General features: G+C 46.9%; 7 protein-coding genes across 7 annotated transcripts; 3 read left to right on the top strand and 4 right to left on the bottom strand.

The window, feature by feature from the left end:
- Positions 1-1,138: 1,138 nt before the first annotated feature.
- On the top strand, positions 1,139-2,387 carry N7483_005533 (NAD(P)-dependent alcohol dehydrogenase; the record flags this gene model as incomplete). The annotated part of the gene is made up of 3 exons (XM_057088970.1): positions 1,139-1,225; positions 1,273-1,395; positions 1,461-2,387. 3 exons carry the CDS (start codon positions 1,139-1,141, stop codon positions 2,385-2,387), a joined length of 1,137 nt encoding a protein of 378 aa, XP_056948799.1.
- A 389-nt stretch (positions 2,388-2,776) lies between these two features.
- N7483_005532 (putative Ras family GTPase (Rab4b)) lies at positions 2,777-3,997 on the bottom strand (the record flags this gene model as incomplete). The annotated part of the gene is made up of 4 exons (XM_057088969.1): positions 2,777-3,630; positions 3,697-3,731; positions 3,810-3,874; positions 3,935-3,997. 4 exons carry the CDS (start codon positions 3,995-3,997, stop codon positions 2,777-2,779), a joined length of 1,017 nt encoding a protein of 338 aa, XP_056948798.1.
- A 1,079-nt stretch (positions 3,998-5,076) lies between these two features.
- Positions 5,077-5,991, top strand: N7483_005531 (uncharacterized protein; the record flags this gene model as incomplete). Its single annotated transcript, XM_057088968.1, has 1 exon — positions 5,077-5,991. One exon carries the CDS (start codon positions 5,077-5,079, stop codon positions 5,989-5,991), a length of 915 nt encoding a protein of 304 aa, XP_056948797.1.
- A 609-nt stretch (positions 5,992-6,600) lies between these two features.
- N7483_005530 (putative extracellular serine-rich protein) lies at positions 6,601-7,077 on the top strand (the record flags this gene model as incomplete). The annotated part of the gene is made up of 1 exon (XM_057088967.1): positions 6,601-7,077. The coding sequence occupies one exon, from the start codon at positions 6,601-6,603 to the stop codon at positions 7,075-7,077; it is 477 nt and encodes a 158-aa protein (XP_056948796.1).
- A 1,126-nt stretch (positions 7,078-8,203) lies between these two features.
- Positions 8,204-9,892, bottom strand: N7483_005529 (putative mRNA processing protein (Mss51); the record flags this gene model as incomplete). Its single annotated transcript, XM_057088966.1, is given in 4 exon segments — positions 8,204-8,234; positions 8,295-8,952; positions 9,012-9,479; positions 9,493-9,892. 4 exon segments carry the CDS (start codon positions 9,890-9,892, stop codon positions 8,204-8,206), a joined length of 1,557 nt encoding a protein of 518 aa, XP_056948795.1.
- A 376-nt stretch (positions 9,893-10,268) lies between these two features.
- Positions 10,269-16,087, bottom strand: N7483_005528 (ATP12 ATPase F1F0-assembly protein; the record flags this gene model as incomplete). The annotated part of the gene is made up of 5 exons (XM_057088965.1): positions 10,269-11,039; positions 11,119-12,839; positions 12,919-14,127; positions 14,925-15,707; positions 15,802-16,087. 5 exons carry the CDS (start codon positions 16,085-16,087, stop codon positions 10,269-10,271), a joined length of 4,770 nt encoding a protein of 1,589 aa, XP_056948794.1.
- Positions 16,088-17,420: 1,333 nt separating this feature from the next.
- On the bottom strand, positions 17,421-19,828 carry N7483_005527 (glycosyltransferase family 2 protein; the record flags this gene model as incomplete). Its single annotated transcript, XM_057088964.1, has 4 exons — positions 17,421-17,591; positions 18,010-18,301; positions 18,801-19,670; positions 19,791-19,828. 4 exons carry the CDS (start codon positions 19,826-19,828, stop codon positions 17,421-17,423), a joined length of 1,371 nt encoding a protein of 456 aa, XP_056948793.1.
- Positions 19,829-24,725: the final 4,897 nt, after the last annotated feature.

The following is a 24,725-nucleotide window of genomic DNA, read 5'->3' as shown; positions in this document are numbered from 1 at the left end:
TGGCTAGCGCGTCAGATTCCAAATCTGAAGGCTCAAGTGCTATTCCTCACATCGAGGTCATCTCAGCTGCATCACATCAAACCCGGTACTCTTCCAGTTCTTTTTTGCTTCATATAGCTCAAGGTTCCATAACTCAGTTGGTTAGAGTGTGGTGCTAATAACGCCAAAGTCGAGGGTTACCCTGGGACCATGGCTTTTTTCTTTTCTAAATATGCAACCTTGGAAGACGTGATCTTCTAGTAGGATTTTTTGCATTCCTTCGAAGGTAATGCTCAAACCATCTCCATAAAAATTCTTCTATACACACCTGCATAAGTTGATAGACCCAGGAGGACGATACTTATGTGACTCTTAAGAGTACTCGAGCTTTATAGTGTGGAAGTCCGAGTCACATGTAGTGTAGATAAGAGGGTACATAATAAAGCCCGAACATTTGAAGAAGTATTGTTCTTCCAAGGTTGTATCCACTGCCAGTGGCATGGATGTAGCTACTTTCAATGTTTTAAGGTTATTTGCACATTTATTCATGACCAGTAGGTGATACCTATATTCCTTGGAAGTTACGTTCAAGTTTGTGCGTGTAGACCTCGAGAGTGCCACCTCCAGGGCTGGGCAGTGCCCAAGTGTGCCTGCATCCATTCATATATGTGGATATATATCTATTAGTATCTGATCCATCTTGAGATGAATGTGCCTGATTGTTAACCTTAGAACCTTGGAAGTTTCCAAGGTTTTGATACTCATGATTAAAGATAGTTACTAATACATTGGACTAAATACGTAAATTCATATGAGATAAATGTTCTTCTCAAGTGCTTAAGAAACTGCCCGGGTGGACCTGTATAAATCCACCGGATCTAAGTGAACTCAGATGGCTATGCCTTACTCCACCCGCGGGCAGCTACACGTCACATAGGCAAAATCGGGTAAAATTCCCCCGCGGTTAAATCCAACTAGGATCCACTCCAGGTCACCGGATGAGCTTGCGGGGAGCAACAACTTTCTATTTTACCGTGAAACAGAATCAAAAAGAATCTTCATTTATTTCAATCTCCTGAAAATATCTCAATCATCTTCTCTTCATCTCTCTCTCTCTCTCTCTCATATCCATCACCTCTCACCTCTCACCATACACATTATGGCTTCCGCCACTGCCCAGGTATACTTCTTCTGCCCCTCCCTTATCATCAGCCCAAACACACCGCTCCAAGTTACCCTGAACCGGGTAAAGAAAGGAAACAGAGAATGGACCTGGCTAATTGATCTGGATAGAACCTTTCTTTTGTCCTGCAGGGCATTCACCAGGTCACATTCGAAGATCGACCCATCCCTGAACTCAAGAACCCCCACGATGTCCTGATCAATGTAAAATACACCGGTATTTGTGGCAGTGATGTAGGTCACACCGAGAATCAATCCAACCCAGAGAAAGACCTGAAAGCTGATCATCGAGGAAATAGGTTCACTACTGGGAGCACGGAGCCATTGGCCAATTCGTCGTCAAGGACCCAATGGTCCTGGGCCACGAGTCCGCCGGTGTGATCAGCAAGGTCGGATCAGCTGTCAAGTCACTGAAAGTGGGCGATCGTGTCGCCATGGAGCCTGGTATCGCGTGTCGTCGTTGCGAGCCCTGCAAGGGTGGAAAATACAACCTGTGTGAGAACATGACGTTCGCTGCAACCCCACCATATGATGGAACTCTGGCCAAGTACTATGTCCTCCCCGAGGATTTCTGCTACAAGCTTCCTGAGAACCTCTCTCTGCAGGAGGGTGCTCTGATGGAGCCATTGAGTGTTGCTGTTCATATTGTGCGACAGGCTCAAGTGAGCCCTGGTCAATCTGTTGTTGTCTTTGGTGCGGGTCCCGTTGGTCTGCTGTGCTGTGCTGTGGCTACTGCTTTCGGTGCTTCAAAGGTTATCGCGGTGGATATCCAGCAGCCTCGTCTGGACTTTGCAAAGGAATACGCTACTACCTCTACCTTCATGCCATCCAAGGTGCCACACCAAGAGAACGCTGAGCGCTTGATCAAGGAGAATAACTTGGGTGGTGGTGCTGATGTTGCTATTGATGCTTCGGGAGCTGAGGCATCTGTGCACACTGGTATTCACGTTCTCCGTAACGGTGGTAGCTATGTACAGGGTGGTATGGGTCGTAGCGAGATTCAGTTCCCCATTATGGCCGCCTGTGCTAAGGAGTTGACCCTCAAGGGTAGCTTCCGTTATGGCAGCGGTGACTACAAGCTGGCAGTCAGCTTGGTCGCATCGGGCAAGATCGATGTGAAGAAGTTGATCACAGGTACGGTTAAGTTCGAGGAGGCAGAGCAGGCTTTCAAGGAGGTCAAGGCTGGAAAGGGAATCAAGACTTTGATTGCAGGAATCGACGTGTAATGTGTAATTCCTGGTTCAAAGTAATAGATATGACGTGACGCTCTGAAATCCATGAGATTCAAAAAAAATGAAAATGAAAAACTCAAGTTGGTGCCAACACTATCATTAGCTTTGTCCTTTAATCCTGCAAAAGGGAAAATGTAAAAAGAGAATCATATTGAATTGCATCGCAAGTCAAGGGGAAGCTGGCAGGAATACAATATCCTCTTGTAAATGCCATCGATTAAAATATTTGTGCAGTAACGCAAAAAGATAAAACAATGTACTTGGGTGAAAGGAAGGTCAAAAGATGGGGTATCGTGCAAGGATTCAACGAAAGACAGGCCAACAAAGTACGGGCGAAAAAGAAAACCAATGCAGCGAGAGAAGATGTCAGGGATGCGAAAAGATTAACAGCATCCCTGGTTTCGCCGTGGCTGAGAACCGTTCAACCGAAACACGTCTTCCCATTCTCTCATGCCGTTCTTCCAGCCAGCAGAGCCAGGCCTATTGGTACGCCGACGAGAGTTCATGTGAAGTGGTAAGGCATTGTCATCCAACGTAGCTTTGCTTCGAATACTCGAGGCTTCGCTGTTGCCATGGCCATACATGCCACCATCTCCATATTGAATCCCACTCTGAGGATCGTCAGGGTCGATTTCGCCCAATTCAATCTTGGTCAAAATGATCCGAGCAAGCCGCTGAAAGACCTCCTCCACACCGTCGCCAGTCAGCGCAGAGACCTCGACTGCCACGGGGATATTGGATTGCGCGGCCCAGCGAACCGTGTCCTCCCGGCTGACCTCCCGACCTTCGCCGAATGTCGCAGTCAAACGAGTCCCTGGGCCAAAGTAATTGGTAGAGCGCATCGAGCTATTCGCATCGAACGGGTAGGACTGTTTGCTGGAGGTACTGGACGGTGTAGGTGGAGGTCGCGAGGCGTCGTCATGTATGTCGGAGGTCGCGGCATCGGTCAAGTCGGCTTTGTTCCCAGCTAGCAGGACTGTCAGGTTCGGGGAGGCTAGCGCGCGCGCATCCATGAGGAAGGTTGGTAGGGCAGCGAAGGAGGCATAGGAGGCTACATCATAGATCAGAATAGCGCCGGCTGCGCCGCGATAGTATGACCGAGAGACTGATCGAAAACGTTCTGTCCCTGCTGTATCCCACAGCTGTAGCTTTATGCGTTTCCTGCTTGAACCGGTGCCCAGCTTGACGATGCGCGATGAGAATTCTACTCCGATGGTTTGTGATGACAAGACTCGCCCTATTGTATTTTGAAGAATCCCAGGTTAGTCGTGGTTGCGGAGGAGAGACGGAGGGGGTTTCGCACATTCATTCTTAACGAATCGGTGTAGGACGCAGGATCTAGGATCGGGACGCCGATGGTCAGCGAATTCGGAATCTACGGGGGTTGAACCCCATTCACATTCCTTGAGAACTTACTTCCCCGCGCCACTGGGTCCCAGTAGGATTACCTTAGCAAGGTAATCATACATGCTCCCCAGTTCCTAAAAATCATTAGCCGATAGTCCAAGGGGTAAATAGGGAGGGGGTTAAAAGTGTGATACCTGATCCTGATCAGGAACTGAGGAGACCGTAGAGACACTAGACAGACCCCTGGGACGCCCCATAGAGAAATGTAAAAAGGGTGGAGGGGAGAAGGATGAAGAGGGAAGAGGTGTAGATCCCCTCAAGGTCCTTAATGACCAGTTGACTGATCCTTATCGTGCCTAAGTGCTGATCTCGGCACTATTGAAAGTTTGTTATGTCGAGCACTCGATTTTGAATCCATTGATTTTTGAATGATGATTACCACTGAAATTAGAATGAATGATATAAATTGACCTCATTTACTCTACAGATATGAAACTACCTAACAATCAAGTATGGAGCACAAGAACGTGGCGGTAAATTACTCCATAATGAGGCTGAATTACCGGATAAATGCATAACAGGGATCCCACTGTTTCATCTTAAATTATGCATTCATACCACATTCTAGGATGATTCTCAAGCTATGGAGTACACAGAAGTGAGTAGTCAAAGACTGAAAGAAAGTTGCCCAGGTGCCCAGGTATATCCTAGTCTTTATTTACTAATTCAAGGTCAAAGGTTGTATAGCCGAGAAAGACGCGGTTCCATGGAACAGTCTGAAGATCATCACTAACTGGAAAGAACTTCGTACCTATGACGATAATTTCCAAGCTTTGAAAGAAAAATAACCTTGCATTCTCCAGGCAGTTTCTGCTGTTTCAGGTTTAGTCTTAAGGCGCAGGGATGAGATCGCTTAAATCGACCTTGCAGCTGTCATTCAGCTGCGCCTCGTGGCGCATAAGCAAGGCTGTTGACCTCGAAGCACCACACAGTATCACACAATATGTACCACACTTTCGAGGAATAAAACGGCTTTTATAATCCATAGAAATTGAGACACTTCAGACCGCTCCGTGACACATTGAAAGCCCAAAATCGTGGCGGTGTTTAACTTGACGTTTGTTTCTCGTACTCGGATCGGGCGCCGCTCCACATTAAGCCTCAAAGGGGGACCGGGGCCCTGAAAGCGCTGGCCCGCTGGGACCACCCTATTTCTTCCTAATAAATCTCTTGGCCCCTTCCCCTGCACCCCTCATCCTTCAACCCCATCTTTCTATTCTGGTCTTTTTGGTTTCTCTTTTTCGTGAATCTCCGCTCATCGGTTTCCCGTGCCAAGATGAAGGTGACCTGGGCGACAGCTTTATTACTTCTTTGCTGCACAGCGGTTACATCCCTACCAACCACCAACTTCCAGACGGATGTGGGTGAACTATTCGGCGTTCCTGGGGATTATGAGCCGGATAGGCTAGAGAAGCGTCGCGGCGGAGGTGGAGGCCGTGGTGGAAGTAGCAGCAGTAGCAGCAGCAGCAGTGGATCCAGTCGCAGTGGAAGTAGCAGTGGCAGCAGCAGTGGAAGTGGCAGTGGAAAAACTAGTTCATCCAGCAATATCGGTGGAACGACCAGCAAAGGGTCCGGTGTGTCTACATCATATGGCGGCGGCAGGTACGATACTTCCTATGGCACTACATATGGTTCTACATATGGCCCCACTCGCAGCAAATATGGATCGAGTTCAAGTTTACGCAAATATATCGGAAAAGCTTACGGCAAAAACAGATATTATGCTGGAGGCGCAAGTACTCCTTATCGATCCGGCGCAATTTCACCATTGGGAATCACTCCATTTCTTCTTCCAGTGGCTGCTTTGGCCTTCTTTCCCGGCCTCTGGTACCATCCAGTCTACGTCTATGATTACAACAACAACTACAACTACCACAATGACAACACCAATAGCAACAGCTCATTGCCAGTGGCGTGCCTGTGTGAAGAGTATCAAGAGTGTGGTTGTGATGATAACACAAACAGTACTTACTTCGAATCGCTTTTTAATAGTACTCAGCCTCGCAATACCAGCGTGGTAAGTGTGGCCACTGTCAACGGCACCAAGAAGATCTATGTCAACGGCACACTGGCGAATGGAACTACCGCTGCGGACAGCTCAGCCGCTTCTGGGGCTATGGCAAGTATGCTGCAATCAAGTGGATACTGGGTGACTATCGCTCTGGTCTTTGCACTGGTATGGGGTTTCTAATGAGCTACAAATAGCCATGAAGTGCGCCTAGGTGGAATTGGGAATTGGGAATTGGGGGCAGAGTATAAGTGGATTCCTCATTTGTACTCTGCCCTGATACGCATTGTTATCATGCACTTGTATTGCTTAATGATGATGACGAGAAAAAACTTGCTTTGTACATAGCTATGAACCAGGGTGGCTGTTTATTATGTTTTATATCTGATACCCCGGGATGAACTTTTGCTTCTGTCTCTACTATTTATTATAATCTACTATAAGTAAATATCGTATACTCCGTATATGTAATCCGTACCTGACCCGGTGGAGAATTCACATTCCGCCCGTCGGGGCGGTTACGTCTTCCGCTAAACTCGAAAAAGGAAAGCGCGGGATCTCCTGAGATTGGGCTTCATTTCCCACTTTTCGCCCCCTTATATATCTGAGTCCTTCTCTCTTTCCCTTCCTCACTGAAATCTTCCAGTGCCATTCTTTTTGATCCAGACACGGGCTGTCCTTCGTTCTTTTTTGTTCAGCTCCATTCACTCTTTTTACCAAATTCGCTCTCCATCTTCTGCGCATTTCAGGATCTTTAGCACTTTCTAAACTCCCAAAACAAAAACCGCAACAATGTACTTCGCCAAGGCTCTTGTTCTTCTTCTCGCTCCGGTCGCTCTGGCCGCTGAGGCTGTCACCTTCTCTACCAGCACTACTACTCTCACCAGTACTGTGACCTTGGTTCCTTCTGGCTGGACCTCCAGCAGCTCGACTCCTACTCCTACTCCTACTCCCACCTCGACCTCAACCCCCTTGGTGATCTCGACTCCGACTCCTACTCCCACCTACACTCCTACTCCTCAGCGCACCAGCACTCCCTACATCCCCAGCTCTTCCAGCTTCTCTGTTAAGCTCAGCTCTACTCCTTTGATTAAGGCCGCTACTACTGTCGCTCCCGCTTCTGAGGAGACTAGTGCCGCTTCCGAGCCTGCTGCCACCACCTCTGCTGCTGCGGCTGCTTCCTCCCCAGTTACCGGTGCCGCCTCTCGCCAGGTACCTGGTGCCATCGCGGTCGGTGTTCTGGCTGCTGTTGGTCTCCTGATGGTCTAAGGGGATTCCTTTTTCCAACCCATCTGTGAAAATGCGCGTTTTCTACGCGTCCAGATCTTGAGGATCTCTCCAATTGTCTTCCTGCGAAGGCCTCTCAGCCTCTCGGGCTGTCAAACCCCACAAACCATCTAGGATGGTATCCGACTTTAATTCATTTCCTATCTCCTTTTTGGAACCTTTGGGCTTTTATTTTTTTTTATAACATTCTTCTTCTTGTCTTGGTCGCCCACCTTGAACCATATATATTACTTTGATACACACTTTTTCTTCGATTCTCCGTCGAGATGACCACGGCTGCTGTGATGTGTTCTCCGAATTTTTTCATGTCTATACCCTATACATCTTTCGATCGACCTCTTTTGTCACGTCCTTGCATTTTGGCCTTTGTACCATTTTTTTAGATTAATCCTAGTGTTAATCGATCTTTTATTCGGCATTGGGAACCGTCAATGCTAAGGCTTGGACGTCATATCTGTTCGATGAACGTAGATTTGTCCATTAGATCCCTAGCCCTAGAAATCTTGAGGGGCTTTTTTAAAGTAGTGGGTCTAGGGTTGAGGGGTAGTTGGTACCTGCATATGCTCTATCAGATGAAACACGAGGCTCAACTATTCGTAATGCACGTGCGTATGTCTGTGTCTGTGGAGAAGATTGATTTCATGCATCATATGCTCTGAAGTCCCTGCATAAGTGGAAAACACTACTCAATAGGGAAACCCCTTGATACAGTGGTCAACCTCGCGTATCTACTCTCATGAAAGAGGACCTTGAAAGCCACCAGTGAATGAAAAAATGAAAGATGAAAGAAATTGAATCAACAGGAAGAGGCCAGCTTGGTCGATCGCAATTCAAAAGACAATTCGGAGCACTGTAGTGCGCACAAAGTACCAAAAGACCCTTGGAATTGCATGATCTTATAATAGACAAGATTCTACACTAATCCATCATGGATTATTGTAGTCTACAAGCAAACAATACTGACTACTGGCAGTGGAGAAACAAGCAATGTCAGGGAGAGGACTAGGTTCATGGCTATCTACTACAGTTTGTCGAGCCAATGGAGGGCCAGAATAAGAAATAAAGAAAATAGTATCATACAGGAAGCGTTTTGCTAAATCAGAACCACCTAATCCTCAGATTTGAATGTGGCCTCATATCTATATCAATCAGTTAGTAAAACCAGCAATAAAGTAAATGGGGAAAAGAATAAAACATACCTCTTGCCTCGGAATGCCCACAAACCCCAGTTACCACAAGAAACATCATGCGGGTCCAGGTCATTCAAATCCCAACGCAAACTACGGAAGATATTCTCACCAGGCTCAAGGAGAACATCGAACTCTCCAGCACACTTCTCCTTAACCCAGTTAATATCACGCTCCATATCCCACTGTGTGTACCCAGTGCAAAGAATAGGAACCTTAGTCTCAAGCAACTGCGGCAGAGTCTCCTCCCACTCGTGTGAGCTAGCCGGGTGACCCAGTCCAGGATGGAAGAGCATAAAGACGTCCAGGTAGGGGTCGAAAGGCTGGAAGTAGTTTGCCTTGTACATGGTGTGGAAGTAGTCGACGTAAGTAGTGATCTTCATCTGGCCACCCAGACGATCCTCAACAATACCGCCGAATGGGTTCTCGGGTGTGCGCTCGGGCAATGGGTACTCCCCGTCACGGTTGGCCATGCTCTCGGGTCCGATGAAGATGAGGTGCAGGAGGGACCGGGGGAACATGTATTGGAGTTGCAGCCACACTTCACGGGGCAAGGAAGACTCGGCTCGAGCACCAAGAAGGAAGATTCGGACTGGGGGTGCCTTCAAGCGGAGACCTTTAACGTCGACATCTTCACCAGTGCGAGGAGGGTGCAGGGAGTATCGAAGGGCTGAACGATATAAAAGATTAGTAACATATGATAAGCACTACATTGGAGTTGAAACATACCGCTGAAACTCTTCAATCCCTCAGCAGTCATGCGGTTCTTGCCTCGCACATTGTACGGGCTCAACTCATGCAGAACACTAGCAATGGTCTGTGGGAAGGTGAGCATACGAGTGACCTGGCGCATAGAGCGGTCGGAGTTGATCGCATCAAACTCGCGGGTGTAGAGGTAGGTATCCCAGTTAGTCATGTTGATAACAAAGTTATCATCCTGAACACCGGGGTAGTTGAATTCATGGAAATAGCGACCAGAGTGCAAGTCGTGGTCATCCTCGTTGATCTGACGAATAGTCTCACAGACCTCAAGATGGGACTCGAAGTCATCCATCCAATGGCCCTCAGAGCAGTAGATTGGCACACCACAGTCGGGACATTCGAAGTGCGAGTGGGCTGGGGGTAAACTGGACGCGTCTGTGCTCTTTCGTGCTTCCGGATCATGGGGGGGATTCAGGGACACGGGTCTGTTGGTGGCTTGGGTGAGGACAGAAGGCATTTTGCTTAATGAAGTCGGCGCGCTTGCGGATAGCAGAAGAAGGCGAGTTGGAGAATGAATGGTAGAGATTATCAGGATTCAAGTAAGCTCGTGTATCGGCGGAGGGTCCTGGGGATGTTGAGGCAGCTCGGTTGGCGACTGATGGGCCTGAACAGCATGAGGTGACCTTCGGGGCAGGCTTGACATTAGTTTTACCCTGTTCCGGCAAAGCAGTACCCAAGGGACGGTTAGGACGCTCAGGGCCGGAGCCAAAGCTGCGAGTCCATGCTGGAGTAACTGCAAATCTGCGGCGCGAATGGGCAAGACTCTGCAGGCGAGCTGAAGCACTAGGTGCTCTGACTCCCTGGCGAATCACCTGGAGGCATTGGGCACAAGTGTAACCACCAGCCATTGTGAGTGTGGGGAAGAAAGCTGTCACGAAAGCAGGTGGACTGACGGCGGAACTCATCGTTTTTCCCGAAGATGCCAGTGCACGTGACTTCGGGGGAGTTGGAAGTATACATCTGAACATGTTCCAGGATTATCTTAGGTAGAACTAATTAATATGGATAAAGAACTGGTTATTGATATAAATTAATAGTAGTAGCAGTGCTTGATGCAGTCGGTGTTCAATTGTAGATTCATGATCAATGCAAAAGAGGGTCTTATACATAACAAAATTACAGTTGCGAATGAAAAGAATAACTGAAAACAAAGACAAACTTTCCACTTCTGAAGGTATGGGTAAGCTTAGAGAGTAAAGCAAGTGTATGCAAGATCCCTCATGATTAGAAGATATCCTCAGACAGGCTCCAATCCTGAGCATCCCGACTAACCCAGTATTTTCCGTTATGTGCCCAATATTCTTCACCAGTGATAGGACATCTAGCTCGACCAAACCACTGTGGGGAATAAGTTTCGCCAGTAGTTTCCCGCTCTCGCCTCTTCGCACGCTGCTTCTCTTCCACACGGTGTTTCTCATTTGCTGCAAAGTCATACTCTCCATCCTCCATAGCACGCTGATCGGGACGTAGTCGGGTATCGGTAGGGGGTAGCCAAGAGCGCAGGTTGTCGGGAATGGCATTAAGAGTGAGAACAAACGGCGTAAGGTTGAATGGAATACCCTTGGGACGTTCATGAGCCTGCCAAACCAACAATGTCTTGGCAGATTCAGGATCTTGACCAGAAACAGGAGCCTCGAATCCTGGAGTGTGACGAGCATAGATCTTGTCGTTCCATCGACCACCAATGCTCCACTTCGGGGAGCCGTCACGGTCAACAACTTTACCGGTGACTTGGTAGGCAGATGATGCTTTCCATCCACGAGGCTTGAAGTCCAGATAGCAGACCTCGCCAGTAGTCCAGTTCTTAATTTCCATCAAACCATAATTGTCCACGGTGGGGTTTCCTGTGATGATACCAATCACAGAAGAGGTGACCTTCTTCCAAGTATACAATTCTTCTCCTCCAGTGCATGGGCGTAGCTTAAGGAACCAAGTACCCAGGAGATTGATGTCAAATGACTTGCCGTAGAATTTAGACTTAAGCGAGGATTCTCCCTACAATCACATATTTCGTTAGAAATGATACTATAAACAAGGGAAGGATTTGAAGCATCCAAAAAGGGAGTAAACTTACCCAGTAGTCCCACTTGGGAGACTCAGCCCACGCCGCACCAATTGGAGGGTGGTGGCTAACTTGCTCAACGAAGAACCGGTAGCCCTTGTCAGGTCGAACATACTCAAAGGTTTCACCCAACAGAGGGTTAAATGGCTTAGCCACACGTCCAATTGTCGAGGCATATTCACTGGCGGCATACGAAGCCACATAAAGAAGACGCTCCATGGAGTCTGCGCGGTCTGCGGCGACATCAAGTAGATCGGTGTACTCCAGATCTTCAGCGACTCGCTGCAGCAATGAGGTAGGCTCGTTGAAAGACACAGGCAAAGTCATCTTCGTCATATCCTTGCCAATCATAGATTTCAGAATTCCCCAAAGCGAGATCTTTGGTCGATCGTCATTGTCCATCTTGAGTCTTTGTCTAACAGGATCTTCGTAACCTCTAAAGGACGGCTTAATCACTATAGCCTTCTCGTTTCGAATTTGAGTAATTTCGTCCTCGGGCTCCTCGGGCTCCTGAGCCTCTGGAGCTTGGTCAAATTCTTCGACTTCAATCTCACCAGCGTCGATGGCATCAAAGAACTCATCTCCGTCTGACTCAGAGTCATAAAGGCTGCTAATATGAGAAAGGACAGAGGGCTTGCGGCTTATGGCTGGCTCAGCTGTTGACTGCACCAGCAGATCTGTTTCTGATGCTAGCCCAGGCTCACGGATCTCTGGTTGGCTTGTCTCCAGATCACTGGTTTGTTCAGCAGGGATGCGTGATGAGGACTCTGTCATAGAGCGGCTCGCGGCGGTTGCACTCTCCAATGCCTCCTTCAGAGCCTTCTTAGTTCGCTTTCGCTTTTCTTCTGATTCACCCATCTTCCCTTGTAATTCTTCATGCTCTTGGGCAACACGTGCCATGCTTTCTTCCCACATGTGGCGAAGGTGCTCTTCACGGTTCAATCGGTATTGCCAGTAGGAGTCGCGGTCTCGTGAAATCTTGAGGAGGTTCTGAACAAGGCCCTTAAGACTGCTCACAGCGGCTTCATAGGCAGTGAGCGCTTGCTCAACAGCAGGGTCGGCAATTGACATTTCAGGGTTCTTTGTTCTTTCGGCCTGGAGAGAGGCAGCGACATTTGCAAGAAGATCCAACTGTAATTTAGCAGACTGGGCCGTAATATTAAGGGCATCCTTATCATTATCAGGCATCTCACGGCTAGAAGCATAGTCATTAAAGTCATCATCATCCACATCTCCATCAGGGGCTGTGGTGACGTGGCTAATGACTCGGTTCACCTCATTTGGAGCAACACTCTGGTCCACTGAGCCATATACAGAACCATCGTCCTCTCCAGGCAATGTGTCTAGTGTCGTTCTTGATGTAAATGAACTAAGTCTGTTGGTGCTGCTGCCAGGGATGCCAAGAGAAGATGGGAGAGGACTTCTGCCACTGGTTTTGCGACTTAGCCCAGACTCAGAAGGTGTATCAGTTGCTTGGTCCATCTTGGCTTGACGGAGTACTTCCGCGTTCTTGGATCGTTGCCGTTCTTCCTCTTTGGCTTCGTCCTTGGCCCACTGGATCGCATTGTTCAGAGACCAGAACCAGCGCTTGGCTTCCACGACATGGTTCGCTTTCAAATGATACTTGACAGATGACTTTCCATGAATTTCAAACCGAGTCTTATCCTGAGCATCCATGTTGAGACGTGCAATCTTCATATTTATAGCTCCACGGCAAGCGGAGCCAGCATCATCTAGTTACTGAGTTAGAGATGGATCGTGATGGGTAGATATAACATTTGATATTCCAGTGTAGTAAATTTTGAAACATACCTTGATGCTTGTAGTAGCTCAGAACACCATCCTCAAGTACAAACCACCGCAGTTTGTAACCACTTGTGTAGTTAGTCCATTTCTTAAGATAGCCTCTCATTTCACGAGCATCTTTACCAGCGAGCGGTGCCTCGCCGATAGAGGCACGTCCAGAGAGACCCTGCGCATTGCTGTTTCCAAGGATAGCCCGCTCCTGGATCCCGCGCTGTGCAATAACAGCAGCCGGGGACTTTTTCAAAAGCGCCCGGGTCTTGTCATCCTTGGTAACATCTTGAGGCAGTTTCCCCTTCTTATCACGACGGAAAGGATCCGCGCCATGGGTAAGAAGAATCTGAATAAGTTGGGCATCTTTATTCCGAGCGCCCTCGTGCAACAGAGTACCCCCTGATTGTACAGTGGCCTTGTCAGTAACCAACTCCAAGCTATTGACATCCAAAATGCCCTCCGCGCGAGGTTCCTCCAATAATTTCTCCAAATTCTCATAGTCCTTTTTGCTGATCAAGACCTGGATCTCCTGGGTCTTGCTATCGATGAACAGGGACCGAGCTAGTTGCAGCTGCTGGAAGATCTCAGGGTTCCGCGCAACATCCAGAGGTGTCTGGCCACGGTAGTTCACTATGGCATCGTTGACCTCGGGTCTGCTGATCAGGTCACGAACCAACGAGACTCGTCCTAGCTGAGCCGCCAGATGCAGCGGTGTGTTCCCTTCACGATCGCGCGCGTTGATGTCTAGCCCGTTACCCGAAGACAGCACGAACTCTACAACCTGGGGTTCAGCACACTGTAGGGCCAAATGGAGAATAGTCGTTCCATAAAGGTTGTTGGCCACCTGTGGATCCCCGGACTCCTGGATGACCTTGCCGATGGCATTGGTATCTCCACTGCGCAGGATCTCGAATAAACGAAAGGTTCGCACGGACTGGTCCAGGGACATGCTGCCGCTTTCAGTTGGAGGAGCGGAATCTGTCTGATCCATATCCTGAGGACTCTGATCGGTAGGGGCGTGTTCGAGGATGGCCGGGGTTGAACTTGTGGGAGGTGGACTCGGGTCCTGGGCAGTCTTGCGGCGGCTGTGACGGCTTAGGCTGCGGGCGTGGGTCATTCGAGAAGAGCCATTCGTCGAGCCTGATGCGACCGAGTTGGCGTCAGTGGTTTCGTCCTGGCTTTTATCTTCGCCGCGAGATTTATCGCGGTGTAAAAGAGATAGCGCTATAGAGCTCCGTGAGCGCTTGTGTCTGCGAGAGAAGGGCATTTCCCGGTCAGTCACATGAAAGTCAGGTGCTCAGTGGATTATATATAGATCGCACTTTCCCTTCCAGCAATAATGTTGATAAATGGCAAAGGGTTTGGCTTCACAGTGTCCTCTTTTTGACTCGCCCACCTTCTCCCTCTCTCGAATACCTTATCTCTTTTGTTGGGACATGACAGAGAGTGAGAGTCTGGGTAGACAGCATATGAACCATGGGTCCAAGCGGTGTTTTGGAGGGGGGAATTCGGGGACTAGATAGGAGTGCAATGGAACAAACTTACCCTTCAGGTTTCTCAGTCATAATGGACAAAATAGCCCACTGGGTATCTTCTGTCCTAGATGGTTTTAACCAAATAATTCCAAGGAACGAGGAGATTGAGGAAAATAAAGGGTCAAAGAGGCGGGCTTGTTTTGGAAGGGAAAGGGGATCGTCGCTAGTCTTGGCGTCCCCGTAGATATCACCCGGGGAAATCTATCAATGAGGACTCGAAGAGTCCTTTTAAGATCTGGTTATGGCTGGGGCCTAATTTAGCTAATTTAAGGTGTAATTCTAAGTGTTATTTCCATTGGTTTATTCAAGTTCAAGTTTCTTGAGAGTCTGCAAGGGATTGAATTATGCAATGCATAAGAAAAAAGATCAATGCAACATAATGCGCAGGCTTACGAGGTTATATATAGATCAATAATAGACACATTTATAGTACATGGTTTCCTCCAACGGCTTTCACGACTGGGAAGCCTCTCTATCGAGTCTCACCGCTGACCAGAATGACAACACTGCCAAGTTGTCGCTTCAGATCCTCGTTGGCCACATCGTGGGTATCTTCAACCTCACCCCACATATCAGTCTGCCACTTAACCTCCAAGTTAGAGGCCTCGGCCGCCTCATCCAGACCAAACTTCTTCACACCGGAGCGCTGCAGGTGACGGAAGTTCTCACTCCATTCCACCATGAGACGCACGGCAACCAGCAGACTCTTTGAGGCGAGAATGCCTCGCTCCAGGCCAGCAAGATCATGAGGGGCCAATTCGGACACCCAAGTTTTAATGCTATCCTTAGTGGCCTGAGACTGAGACACCGGGAGGATACTGTTGGAATCCAGGATGGGCTTAATTTCAAGACCTGGCCAGACCTTGGTAGACAAGAAAGCCATGATATCTTGAGAGACGCGAATCTGGATCTCGCGCAAGCTCTCGGTCTTCTCTTCTCCTGCTTCCGGCTTCCGGTCGAAAATATTTGATTCCCGCTCCGGCTCCCAGCAGAGAAGAGTGTCGGTGTCTAGGTAGCGCATGGCAGTCTGGATGATCTGTTGTCGGGTAGTTGTGTCACCCTGAGCATCTTCTATGGCGATATCGGCGGCGCGTGCGGAGAGGGAGGTCAGGGGGATAAGGTGGCTCTTCAGAGCTTGTTGAGCGGAGGTCATCACATCCCATTCCAGGGCGACCGCGTGTGCCAAATGAGGCTTTGTGTGGGGAATAGAGAGGATATCTTTGTTCGGAGTTCTGACGGGTCGCTTATCGAGAAGGACATGGTATTCTCCTAATCATGAACGAGCATCAATGTTGTAGTTCTTCATAGACAATGCAATGGCAAGCCGCTGTAGCTAATTCAAAAGAATTGATGTTCAACGTACCAGCCTGTGCCTGCACGTGGACATTGTTCCAGAAACGCGCCTTCAGTCCAGTAGGCTTAGCTGGGCTGGGTAACGAATTTTGTTCCTGGGAGATCTCTGAGTTTTGCGATTGGCTTGCCTTGCCCTTGAACTCTGCTGAAGGAGCCGGGGCCTTGGGCGGGGGACCATGGGCAGTGATCGGGTGTGCAACGGCGGCTTTCAAGGGGGAGGAGTGGAATCGGCGCGTAGCATTATGTCGTACAATGGAGGTAAGCTGCGGGAACGCAGCACGAGAGATACTAGCCATGATCCCTTGAGGTTGAGTTGGAGTGGACAAGGACCGGAGATGTTGCGGAGGAACTGGAACTGGAACTTTTCGAGTCTCGGCCCGATTACCTATGCTCTCCCGTGCTTACAGATCACATTAACTATGGAGCACTCCATATAGTTCATAGGACCCTTTCACTACATATCTTGACTATATTATATGCACATATATTGGTTCTACAGTGTCTTGCGTTAATTCCGAAGTCAATTCCATATTATTCCGATTTTTCTTTTCTCTGATAATCAACGATTCTACGGGTTTCTTCTCCGAACGACAAGCGGGGCGAATCTACTGCATTATTGAATCAGGGATCCGCGCTATGATCGAAGAACATGTACGATGACACCAAGGTGGCTGAAAACCATGTGGATCTACAAAAAGTTATGTCGGAGCTGAGTTATACTGTGCGGATTTCAATCGATTAAGATTATCAACAGCAAGAGCGGTTGGAGAAGGACCAAAAGAAACCAATAAGAAAAAAAACATTTGAATAGCAGAAGACCTCCCGTGCATCTAGAAACCAAAGGAAATAAATGAAAAAAAAAAATCCAAAGTTATAGGCCAAATTGGAAAAAGTAGATCACGAGCAAAAGAATCCAGGGGAATCAAAAACCAGCTGAACAGTTCATCGAGATGCAAAGCACGAAGTAACAAATGCAAAACGACGAGATCCGCCCATGCTTTTGTAATTTACAAGAAGAAGGGAAAATTGAATGTCCGAAAGACTTGAAAGCTCGAGGTTGGCCGCCCTTTTTGCTTTTGAAAAACCAATCATGTGCAGATAGAAGAGAGAAGAAGGATAAGGCAAGTGAAGAGCGAAGAGCGAAGAGAAAAAGCCGAAACGCAATAGGTTCTCGTTCAAGTTGCTTCTGCTGGGATACCATGAGAACGAAAATGGCATCGCACATCAATTTCTGTCGAATTAGAAGATCGAAAAGGAAGAATCCTTTAGGAATGATCATGCATCTCACATGCAAGCATGCCTGTATCCTTCCTCTTTTGTATAGATCATGGGCGAAGGTCGGCGCAAAAATGGGATTATCAAGCCATTGGGGAAAAACCAAAGCGCTGAATAACTGGAAGCATCTAAAATCGGGATCGAAATCGAAATGGAGACCAGAGAGAAGAAGCGATCAAAAGATATCGGAAAATTCATCGAAAAAAAGAAAAAAAGGTCGGATATGGTGAAAGGATAGTTCGTCACGGCATTTCATCGTAAAGGGAATTTTGGCTAGGGCCACACACATCCTCAAATCCTTTCTAATTTGTGAATGTATTCGATAGTCCCGGCCACACACAGCACATGCTGATTTCAGCGCTGAGCGTAATGTGGACGGATCCCGAATCCGTCACTAGCTGATGAAGTCAAGAAGCCAGGAAAGTAATGCTGCGTTTTGAGCTGCGTTTTGCGATCGGCATCGGTACGTTTTTTCATACGCTCGGCGTCATAATCATCAGCACCGTCACGGCTACCCCATGTTGTCTAGGCGAACGCACGGTCAGATTGAATCCGGGAAATGTAGACGCATATCAAAAAAAAGCAACCAAAACGGAAAAAAGAGCCTATCATCATGCAGTGGAAGAGCCAGTACCAGACTGGGCTAGAGCTATCCAAAACTAGCAGACCGAGGGTAAAAAATTACTCGCACGGGAAGATGGTGGATAAATCCAGCTGCATGAGAGAGGAGTCGTGATCAAAGCGTTGTGATGCAGAAATGTTATAGGAAGAACCAAGACGGGGAAGAGGGGCTCGGGGGAAAGCAACGCCTCGTCCGATCAAGACCACGAGGGATGGTGCTATACTTGATCCGCCACCAAAGGAAAAAAAAATAATCATAGAAATAAAATGAAAAGAAGAAAAAATTTCCTTGAAAAAAAAAAAGAAACAATACGTTACTTACCACATTTAGTGTCATGACGGCGTACATCTTGATTGCACCGTGTAAATATCCGAACACAATGGAGACAGGTAGAAGGAACACATCAACAGGATACCTGATATAGTGACCTAACAATTTGATCCATTTGCTAGTGAACATCCACATAAGGAGAGCTTTCATAGCACGATCATGAAGAAGATCACCCCACGAAGCAGTCGCTCGGTGACACAACCAGACCAATAACAAGTCTCCTAAAAGGGCCGGAGGCGATAGTGTGGTCAAGTGGACAGCATAAGCACTCCAAGGTTGACGACTGAAAAAAATGAAAAAGTTAGCGGCTGAATGTACTCAGCTCTTCCCTCGAAGAGGCGTATAGAATCACGAAGACATGCAGAGGCGACAAAAAAAGAAAAAAAAAGACCAAGCGAGAAAGAAATCAGGGAACACCTCCTCGGAAACACCGATAAGGTCCTTGTTTATTTTCTCGTGATCGGTTTCTTGGTGCTTTCTGAGGGTGTACATCTCCGTGGTTACCCACAGTCCCTTCCGGCCCATGGCTAAGACCGAAAAAACGGGCATTTGTACGAGTGCACAGCTGCAGACAAGGCGTCATGCATGGCAGACGCGTCGCAAACCCCGGAGGACCATCCGCAAGAGACCCAATGGGGAAAAGAGAGGCAAAAAAAAGATTGAAAAAAGAAAAGTGAAAAAAAGGTCCCGCATCGATTTTATCGATCGGAGAAAAGAAATGGACGAACAGGGAGAAGCCAAGGAAAAGAGAAAAAAAAAGTTGAAAGGAGGGTGTGACTTACTGCCAAATCGTGTTCTCGTGAAACATACTGGTGAGATTACTCCGCCAATTGCTTCGAGACCAACGTGCGCATTGCTTCAAGAATCGGGGGTTATCCTCCAGTGTAGTGAGCACCTCCGCTTCAGGGTGATACTGCATAAAGGTCTCCCATTTATGGTTAACCATCCAGCGAGTGATGAAGTTATCATCATCGGCATTGAGTTGATACTTCCCCCACCACCATTCTTCATTAGTGAAATCGTATGTAAATTGCGAGTCTTGAAGAATCGTGGTTCGATATGCCACTGTCCGCCCAGACATGCATGGTAATCCACCATCCACATTGGTCGTAGCCCCGCAATCAAAGTTGCGACGCTCTAGGTACAAAGCTCCCAGGAACCCCCAGACGCGCTGTGAGAGGGTTGGCGCGATAGCTCGACGCAATCGCTGGCAGGTCACCACGCCTCCATATCGATCACTTTTCTCAAAAGGCGCGAGAATCCACGGTAGTACGGTAGAAGGCCAGCTCACGTCGTCGTCAGCTAGTACAGTTATTGCTGTCCTCACCTCGGGGATGGCCCTGGTCATTTGGCGCCGTTTATTAGGGTGAGTGATAGTGAAAAGGCGAATATGTTTCTCGCTTGCGGGCATCGCATTGATCATTTGCTCAGCCTTCTTCCGATTGGCCTCAATAGTCACCAGCAAGATCTCTTTGGGCTGATTGACTAAAATAGAGCGAATTGTTTCGACCAATTCCTCACCACATCCATCCAAGCTAGGAATGATAACCGAGACATCTTGAGAGGTCAATTTCGGGTTCTCCGGTGGTGGGATCGGCTTAAATGACCAGAAGGAAAATAGATTGACCACGAGGCGAACGTAGCGATAGAGACTGTAAGATTACCTTCCAATTAGTTATCCATTGAAATTGAGTGAATCAATTTATTCCCTTGTATCTTATTCTTGGGGGGAGATTCCCCAGAGAAATTTGATTTTCCAAATTTGAACTCACAAGAGCGCCACAAATGCCCGTAAGAAGGGAAATGCCATAATGATTCAATACCCAGGTTTCCCCGGCGGATATAACTTCCCCTTTTCTCCTTGTTTTTCTCTCTTGTCCTTTTTTGCTTCTTTCTCTTTTTAAAGAGAATTCCAAGTTTTTCTTTTGATTCGGAGAATTTTTGTCTTATCTTTTTAATCTTCTTTTTTTGCGATTGTTTCGTGGTTGTTCCCGAGGGTTTTCTCCAATTGAACTAGATCTCCAATTCCTAATGTTAGTTACAATTTATGAGTATGTCGGACAAGAAATCTCACCTGGTATAGATCCAATGGGTTCTTAGAATTGATACCTAGCGAATGCGACAAGCTTTTGTCGGGCTAGGAGAGGTTATCAAAAAGAACGAATGTCGGGGAAGTCTGCAGCTTCCCCAACCAGCCCAGGAGGAGAAAAGAAACAGAAAAGAAAGAGGGGGGAGAGGCGTGAGAGAGGAATCAATAAAAAGAGAAAAAGAAACAAAAAAGAGCCTGGTCCTTGGGGGATTCCAAGGTTAAATCAGTACGTATAATACTAAGACTAGGACCAGACATCTGGAGACTAAAAAAACCCATAATTCTGAATTTCTTAAAGCAACAAGATAATAAATAAAAATCCGAAAATAAATAAATGAAAATTAAAATGAAAAGAAAAGAAAATTTTTTAAAAAATGAAATATTAAAAAAATAAAAATAAAACAAAAAGACTATCTGCACCATACAAAAAAAAAATTCAAGCAAAAAAAAAAAGCGCCCCAGTCCCAGTTGTCGTTTTGAGTTGGCTGCAGGTTGTGTACATTGCCTCGTGCGTCAGAGACCCTGGATCTAGATGGAGGCATTTGAAGGTGGAGAGGGATTGGCGGCGGTCCATGCATAATGACAGTGGAGTTCCCGGGTAAGGTACATGGGTATTACACTGAAATCTATCCGCGCTTGGGATTTCCTGCATGACTAGTTAGAGAGCATTTCATAAAGCCGTTTAAGAGAGCATAGTCACATGGACTACTCCAGGCTATAATCATGGAATGTACTGTGTATAATACATGGCGAGTTGAGTGGCAATCAACCCTCCAAGGTTCAAGCTGAACTCGAACAAGAGCCTCTTTCCCTATCGTGTAGCATCAAGTACCCTTTGATTGTCACTCGGCTAGAGGAGGGATCAACTTAGAGCGACGCGATTCATGGGAGCTTGGACATCAGATCATGATCAGCTGCACCACATTCCAGATGTCTCAAGGTTTATTTGCATAAATAATCTGTTCATAATCGACATGACGACACAGTTGACGACACAGTCAAGGCAACCATGAGCACCTGAACATCTCAAGTGCTGGGACATTTGGACATCTGGACACTTGACCTTGCCATTTGTTCCGGTTGGCTCTGGCTTGTCGCAGGTACCAATGCGCGATCGAACTACTAGTCCCGTGACATTGTATCAATGTTCATCTATACTTAGATTTGAATATGTCTTAGGTATGAAATATGTAGTATTGTCAGTTGACCTAGTTATTCATTCTATGACCAATAAATTAAAATCAAGTTCCAGGTACAATGAATCTTCATGAAAAACAAGAAGCTCATTATCACAACCTTGGACACGAGGAAAAACCAGCGGCACCTGGGGGTACTCGGTACGGTACATAATACTTAGGTACAAACATAACGAATGGGGGCCAAATGAATCAAGGAGAAGGTCTCCGGTGCACGCGAGATCCCCCCCCTTTCACGTTCAAGTTCAAGTTCCATGTTCCATGTTCCCCTTGTTTCGAAGGTGGATCGCCATTGGTGCCCAGTCCATCGCCGAGAAATCTTTTTGACCTTTGGCTGCATAGATCAGCGGGATTTATTTTATAATTTCTTTTTCTCAAATCTTAAGCTCATTGAATCATTGATTTTGAGAATTCTGCAATTTATGGAGTCACGAACTGCACATATGCCACAAGTGCCAGCTAGTAGTATGTATGCACTCGGCATACATATGAGGACTGAATGGGACCCCTCCACATCATCCATACCCTAGAGGCTTGCGAGTCATGAACTTCAAGTCAGTACCAAACATTACCTCCTCTACTAGTATTGGAAGCAACAATTGAAAATTCTATACCGAGAGCTAGTACTAGCGCGCTGGCAGTGGCAGTTGTGGATCCCGTTTAGTACCTTTCGTAGTGATTCTTTCCCGCTTCAGACAGCTCAGACAGCAATGATGATCAGTTATGATTCGCACGCCTTGTGGCACAAGATGGATTTCTTAATTTTAACGTGCATCTCATCGGCCAAGACGTACAATCGGGCAATCCACTTCCGTACAGCAACTGGGGCACGGAAAACTGTGGCTCAGAGCCAACCGGGAGCCCGTGTCGGGAGTCTAGCAAAAGGAAACCCTAGCGGCGATCAATTACCGTTTTATTTACGTACTACGTACTACGTACTGACCCTCGAGGACTTGAAGTTTGAAGTGATAATTCCAAGGTTCCAGAGCTACCTAGGTATAAGTGATATGAAAAGAGCACGCTCGTAAGATCAAGGAATAGCCTAGGAACAATAAGTTAATAATACGGAGTAATATTAATTATAATAGTCCTCGCTAAGAGAATAGAAATAATAGAGTGGGGCTGGGGATGGACAAACTCGGTGGGATTACGAATCGACGATACGAAGTCCCGAATACTTCTGCGCATTCTTTCGAACTCTCTGGGTAAATTAGGAGCAGGCAACTCGAATAACTCGAATAACTCTGCGGTTATGTCCGCGCAGTCCTCCATAAAGAGTTCAGGCCACCCAAAATGGGTTCAAAATGGGTGGCGCCCCAGTTATTTCTCATTGACGGGGGTGTCTCTGTCTCTGTCAGATGGGAAACGGGAAACACATTCTCGGCCCGTGTCCTGGACTAACTTGTCGATATTTACTATTTTAGGGTAGTCTATACTACCTGCTTCGAACCATTCAACTCACCTGGGCAACCTTGGTAGTAACTTGAACACGTAGTAACACTTCCTCTAACACATGTGCATAGAAAATACTAGTTACAACATTTTGAAACTACGTGGATACCAGTACTTGAGTACAGGTGGATTCATCTCTTTGCCGATATGGTAAACGGAGTACAGAGCACGGAGTTCAACTGTACACTTTACTAGTACACATCAAACGTCTATAGTGGACCAGGGCCCCCCCTCTACCTAGGTACAAACCATGGATGCCCCCATGTTCTCAAGTGCTCATCCACCCCAGGATTATGATTGGCGTATTAAAACGTCTTTCCCGACCCCTCATGGCTTACTCGCAGGCGCGAATGGGCGTCTAATGGAGCAAGGGAGCTCGTGCTGACAACCCGGAGTCCGCCTTAACGGACTCGGCCAGTGCATCATGCAGCAAGCCGAATGGGGAACTCCAACTTGGATCTCCGCCCCCATGCATCCACGAGAGAAGCCCATGATCGGCCATTTTACAGGAGATTATTAAAGAGTATTTCCGAACAATCATATTAATCTCTATGATTCATATCTCGCCAAGATCGCCTGGAATTGGTGTCCGAGTCCACGCAATCTGGGCTAATCTACACTCCGAACTCCGTATACAGTATACAGTTGTACAGTGTAGGTTACAAACTCGCACTTCAACTTAGTGGTACTTTTCGTACTTTTTTTCTTTCTCTCTCCTTTCCTCTAAATAAATAAATGAAAATTAAATGAAAAACGTTCGCCAAGGTTATGCACAGGCCGTTACATTCTCCAGTGGCAACCATGTCCTCTGAATTTATTTTTTCTTGAGTTTTTAAGAGAAAAATAACCAGGTAAAATGTGACCAAAGAAGCGCCACATCATGGAATTTTCAGCCTTTTGCATTTCTCCCACCTTTTATGCATATTTCTTTGCTTTTTCTTCTCTCTTTTTTTTCCCTATTTCGTTTATATTCTGCATTTTTGTTCATTCCTATCTCCACTAGTACTAAATAGGGCTTGTCATGTCATCTAAATCACACTATTCGGCCGAATCTCGCGATGTGATGTAAAATTAGGACCGATTCGCTCAGAGAGAGTATCATGGAGTGAAACAGACGCGTATCTTAGCTGCACGGACTTTTTTTCTTCTTCTTCCCGGACAATCTCCACTGTACCCGTAGCGCCCCCTCGAAAAAGTCCACTTCAAATTCCGGGAAGGGCCGGATCCATTATTGAAATCGTGTAAGAGAGTAATCCTGGTCTATGCGGGTGTTCCTGAGAGCACTTGATAGGGGGAGGGGGAGAAAAGAGCAGGGGTATCTACGGAGTACTATAAAAGACTATAATATTATATACCCTGTTCATGGGTTCCCCAGTGTGAGGCTTAATTTTAGATGATATAATTTCCCCTTAAGAGAGAAATTAAAAGGGAATTATGAACAATTGAATTGACAGCACGGGGGCGGAAATGACATGCAGCTTAAGGTCGATCAGACGGCTTTTCCCCTCTTGTCATGACCGGTTTGGGGCTTGTTATTATTATTATAATTATTTTTATTTCATATTTCCAGATGTCCCTGCTAGTAATTTTTTTTCCTCTCTCAAGCACTTGAGTACTCCAAAATTATGTCTATTATTAATATTAAAATTTTCGGTCGTTTTGACATACGCCCATTTAGCCACCTTCAACTTCCGACGAATAATATAATGATTTCTGTCCTGTTCTTATGATTTCCTCTCACACTATCGCCTATTAAGGACAAGAGAATGAATAGGAACGTCCAGATCATCTAGTGGGGCTGAGTTATGGTATTAGCCGTAGCGTTGTTACAAGTGCAAGCCTGAGAAAAGCCACTTAGTGGAGAGACATGCGGTTGACCATAGCCGGTTATCATCAATGGTACAATCCCACTATGGAGTATGTAGTCAGTCCTGACAAAGTGTTCCTCTATATCCACATATTCGCATACC

This window comes from Penicillium malachiteum (assembly GCF_028827825.1).
Source record: "Penicillium malachiteum strain IBT 17515 chromosome Unknown utg000002l:1.0-8849297.0:1.0-8852440.0, whole genome shotgun sequence".
Taxonomy (NCBI): domain Eukaryota; kingdom Fungi; phylum Ascomycota; class Eurotiomycetes; order Eurotiales; family Aspergillaceae; genus Penicillium; species Penicillium malachiteum.
The sequence above is the reverse complement of the archived record's forward strand: the minus strand, read 5'-3'. Positions and strand labels throughout refer to the sequence as shown.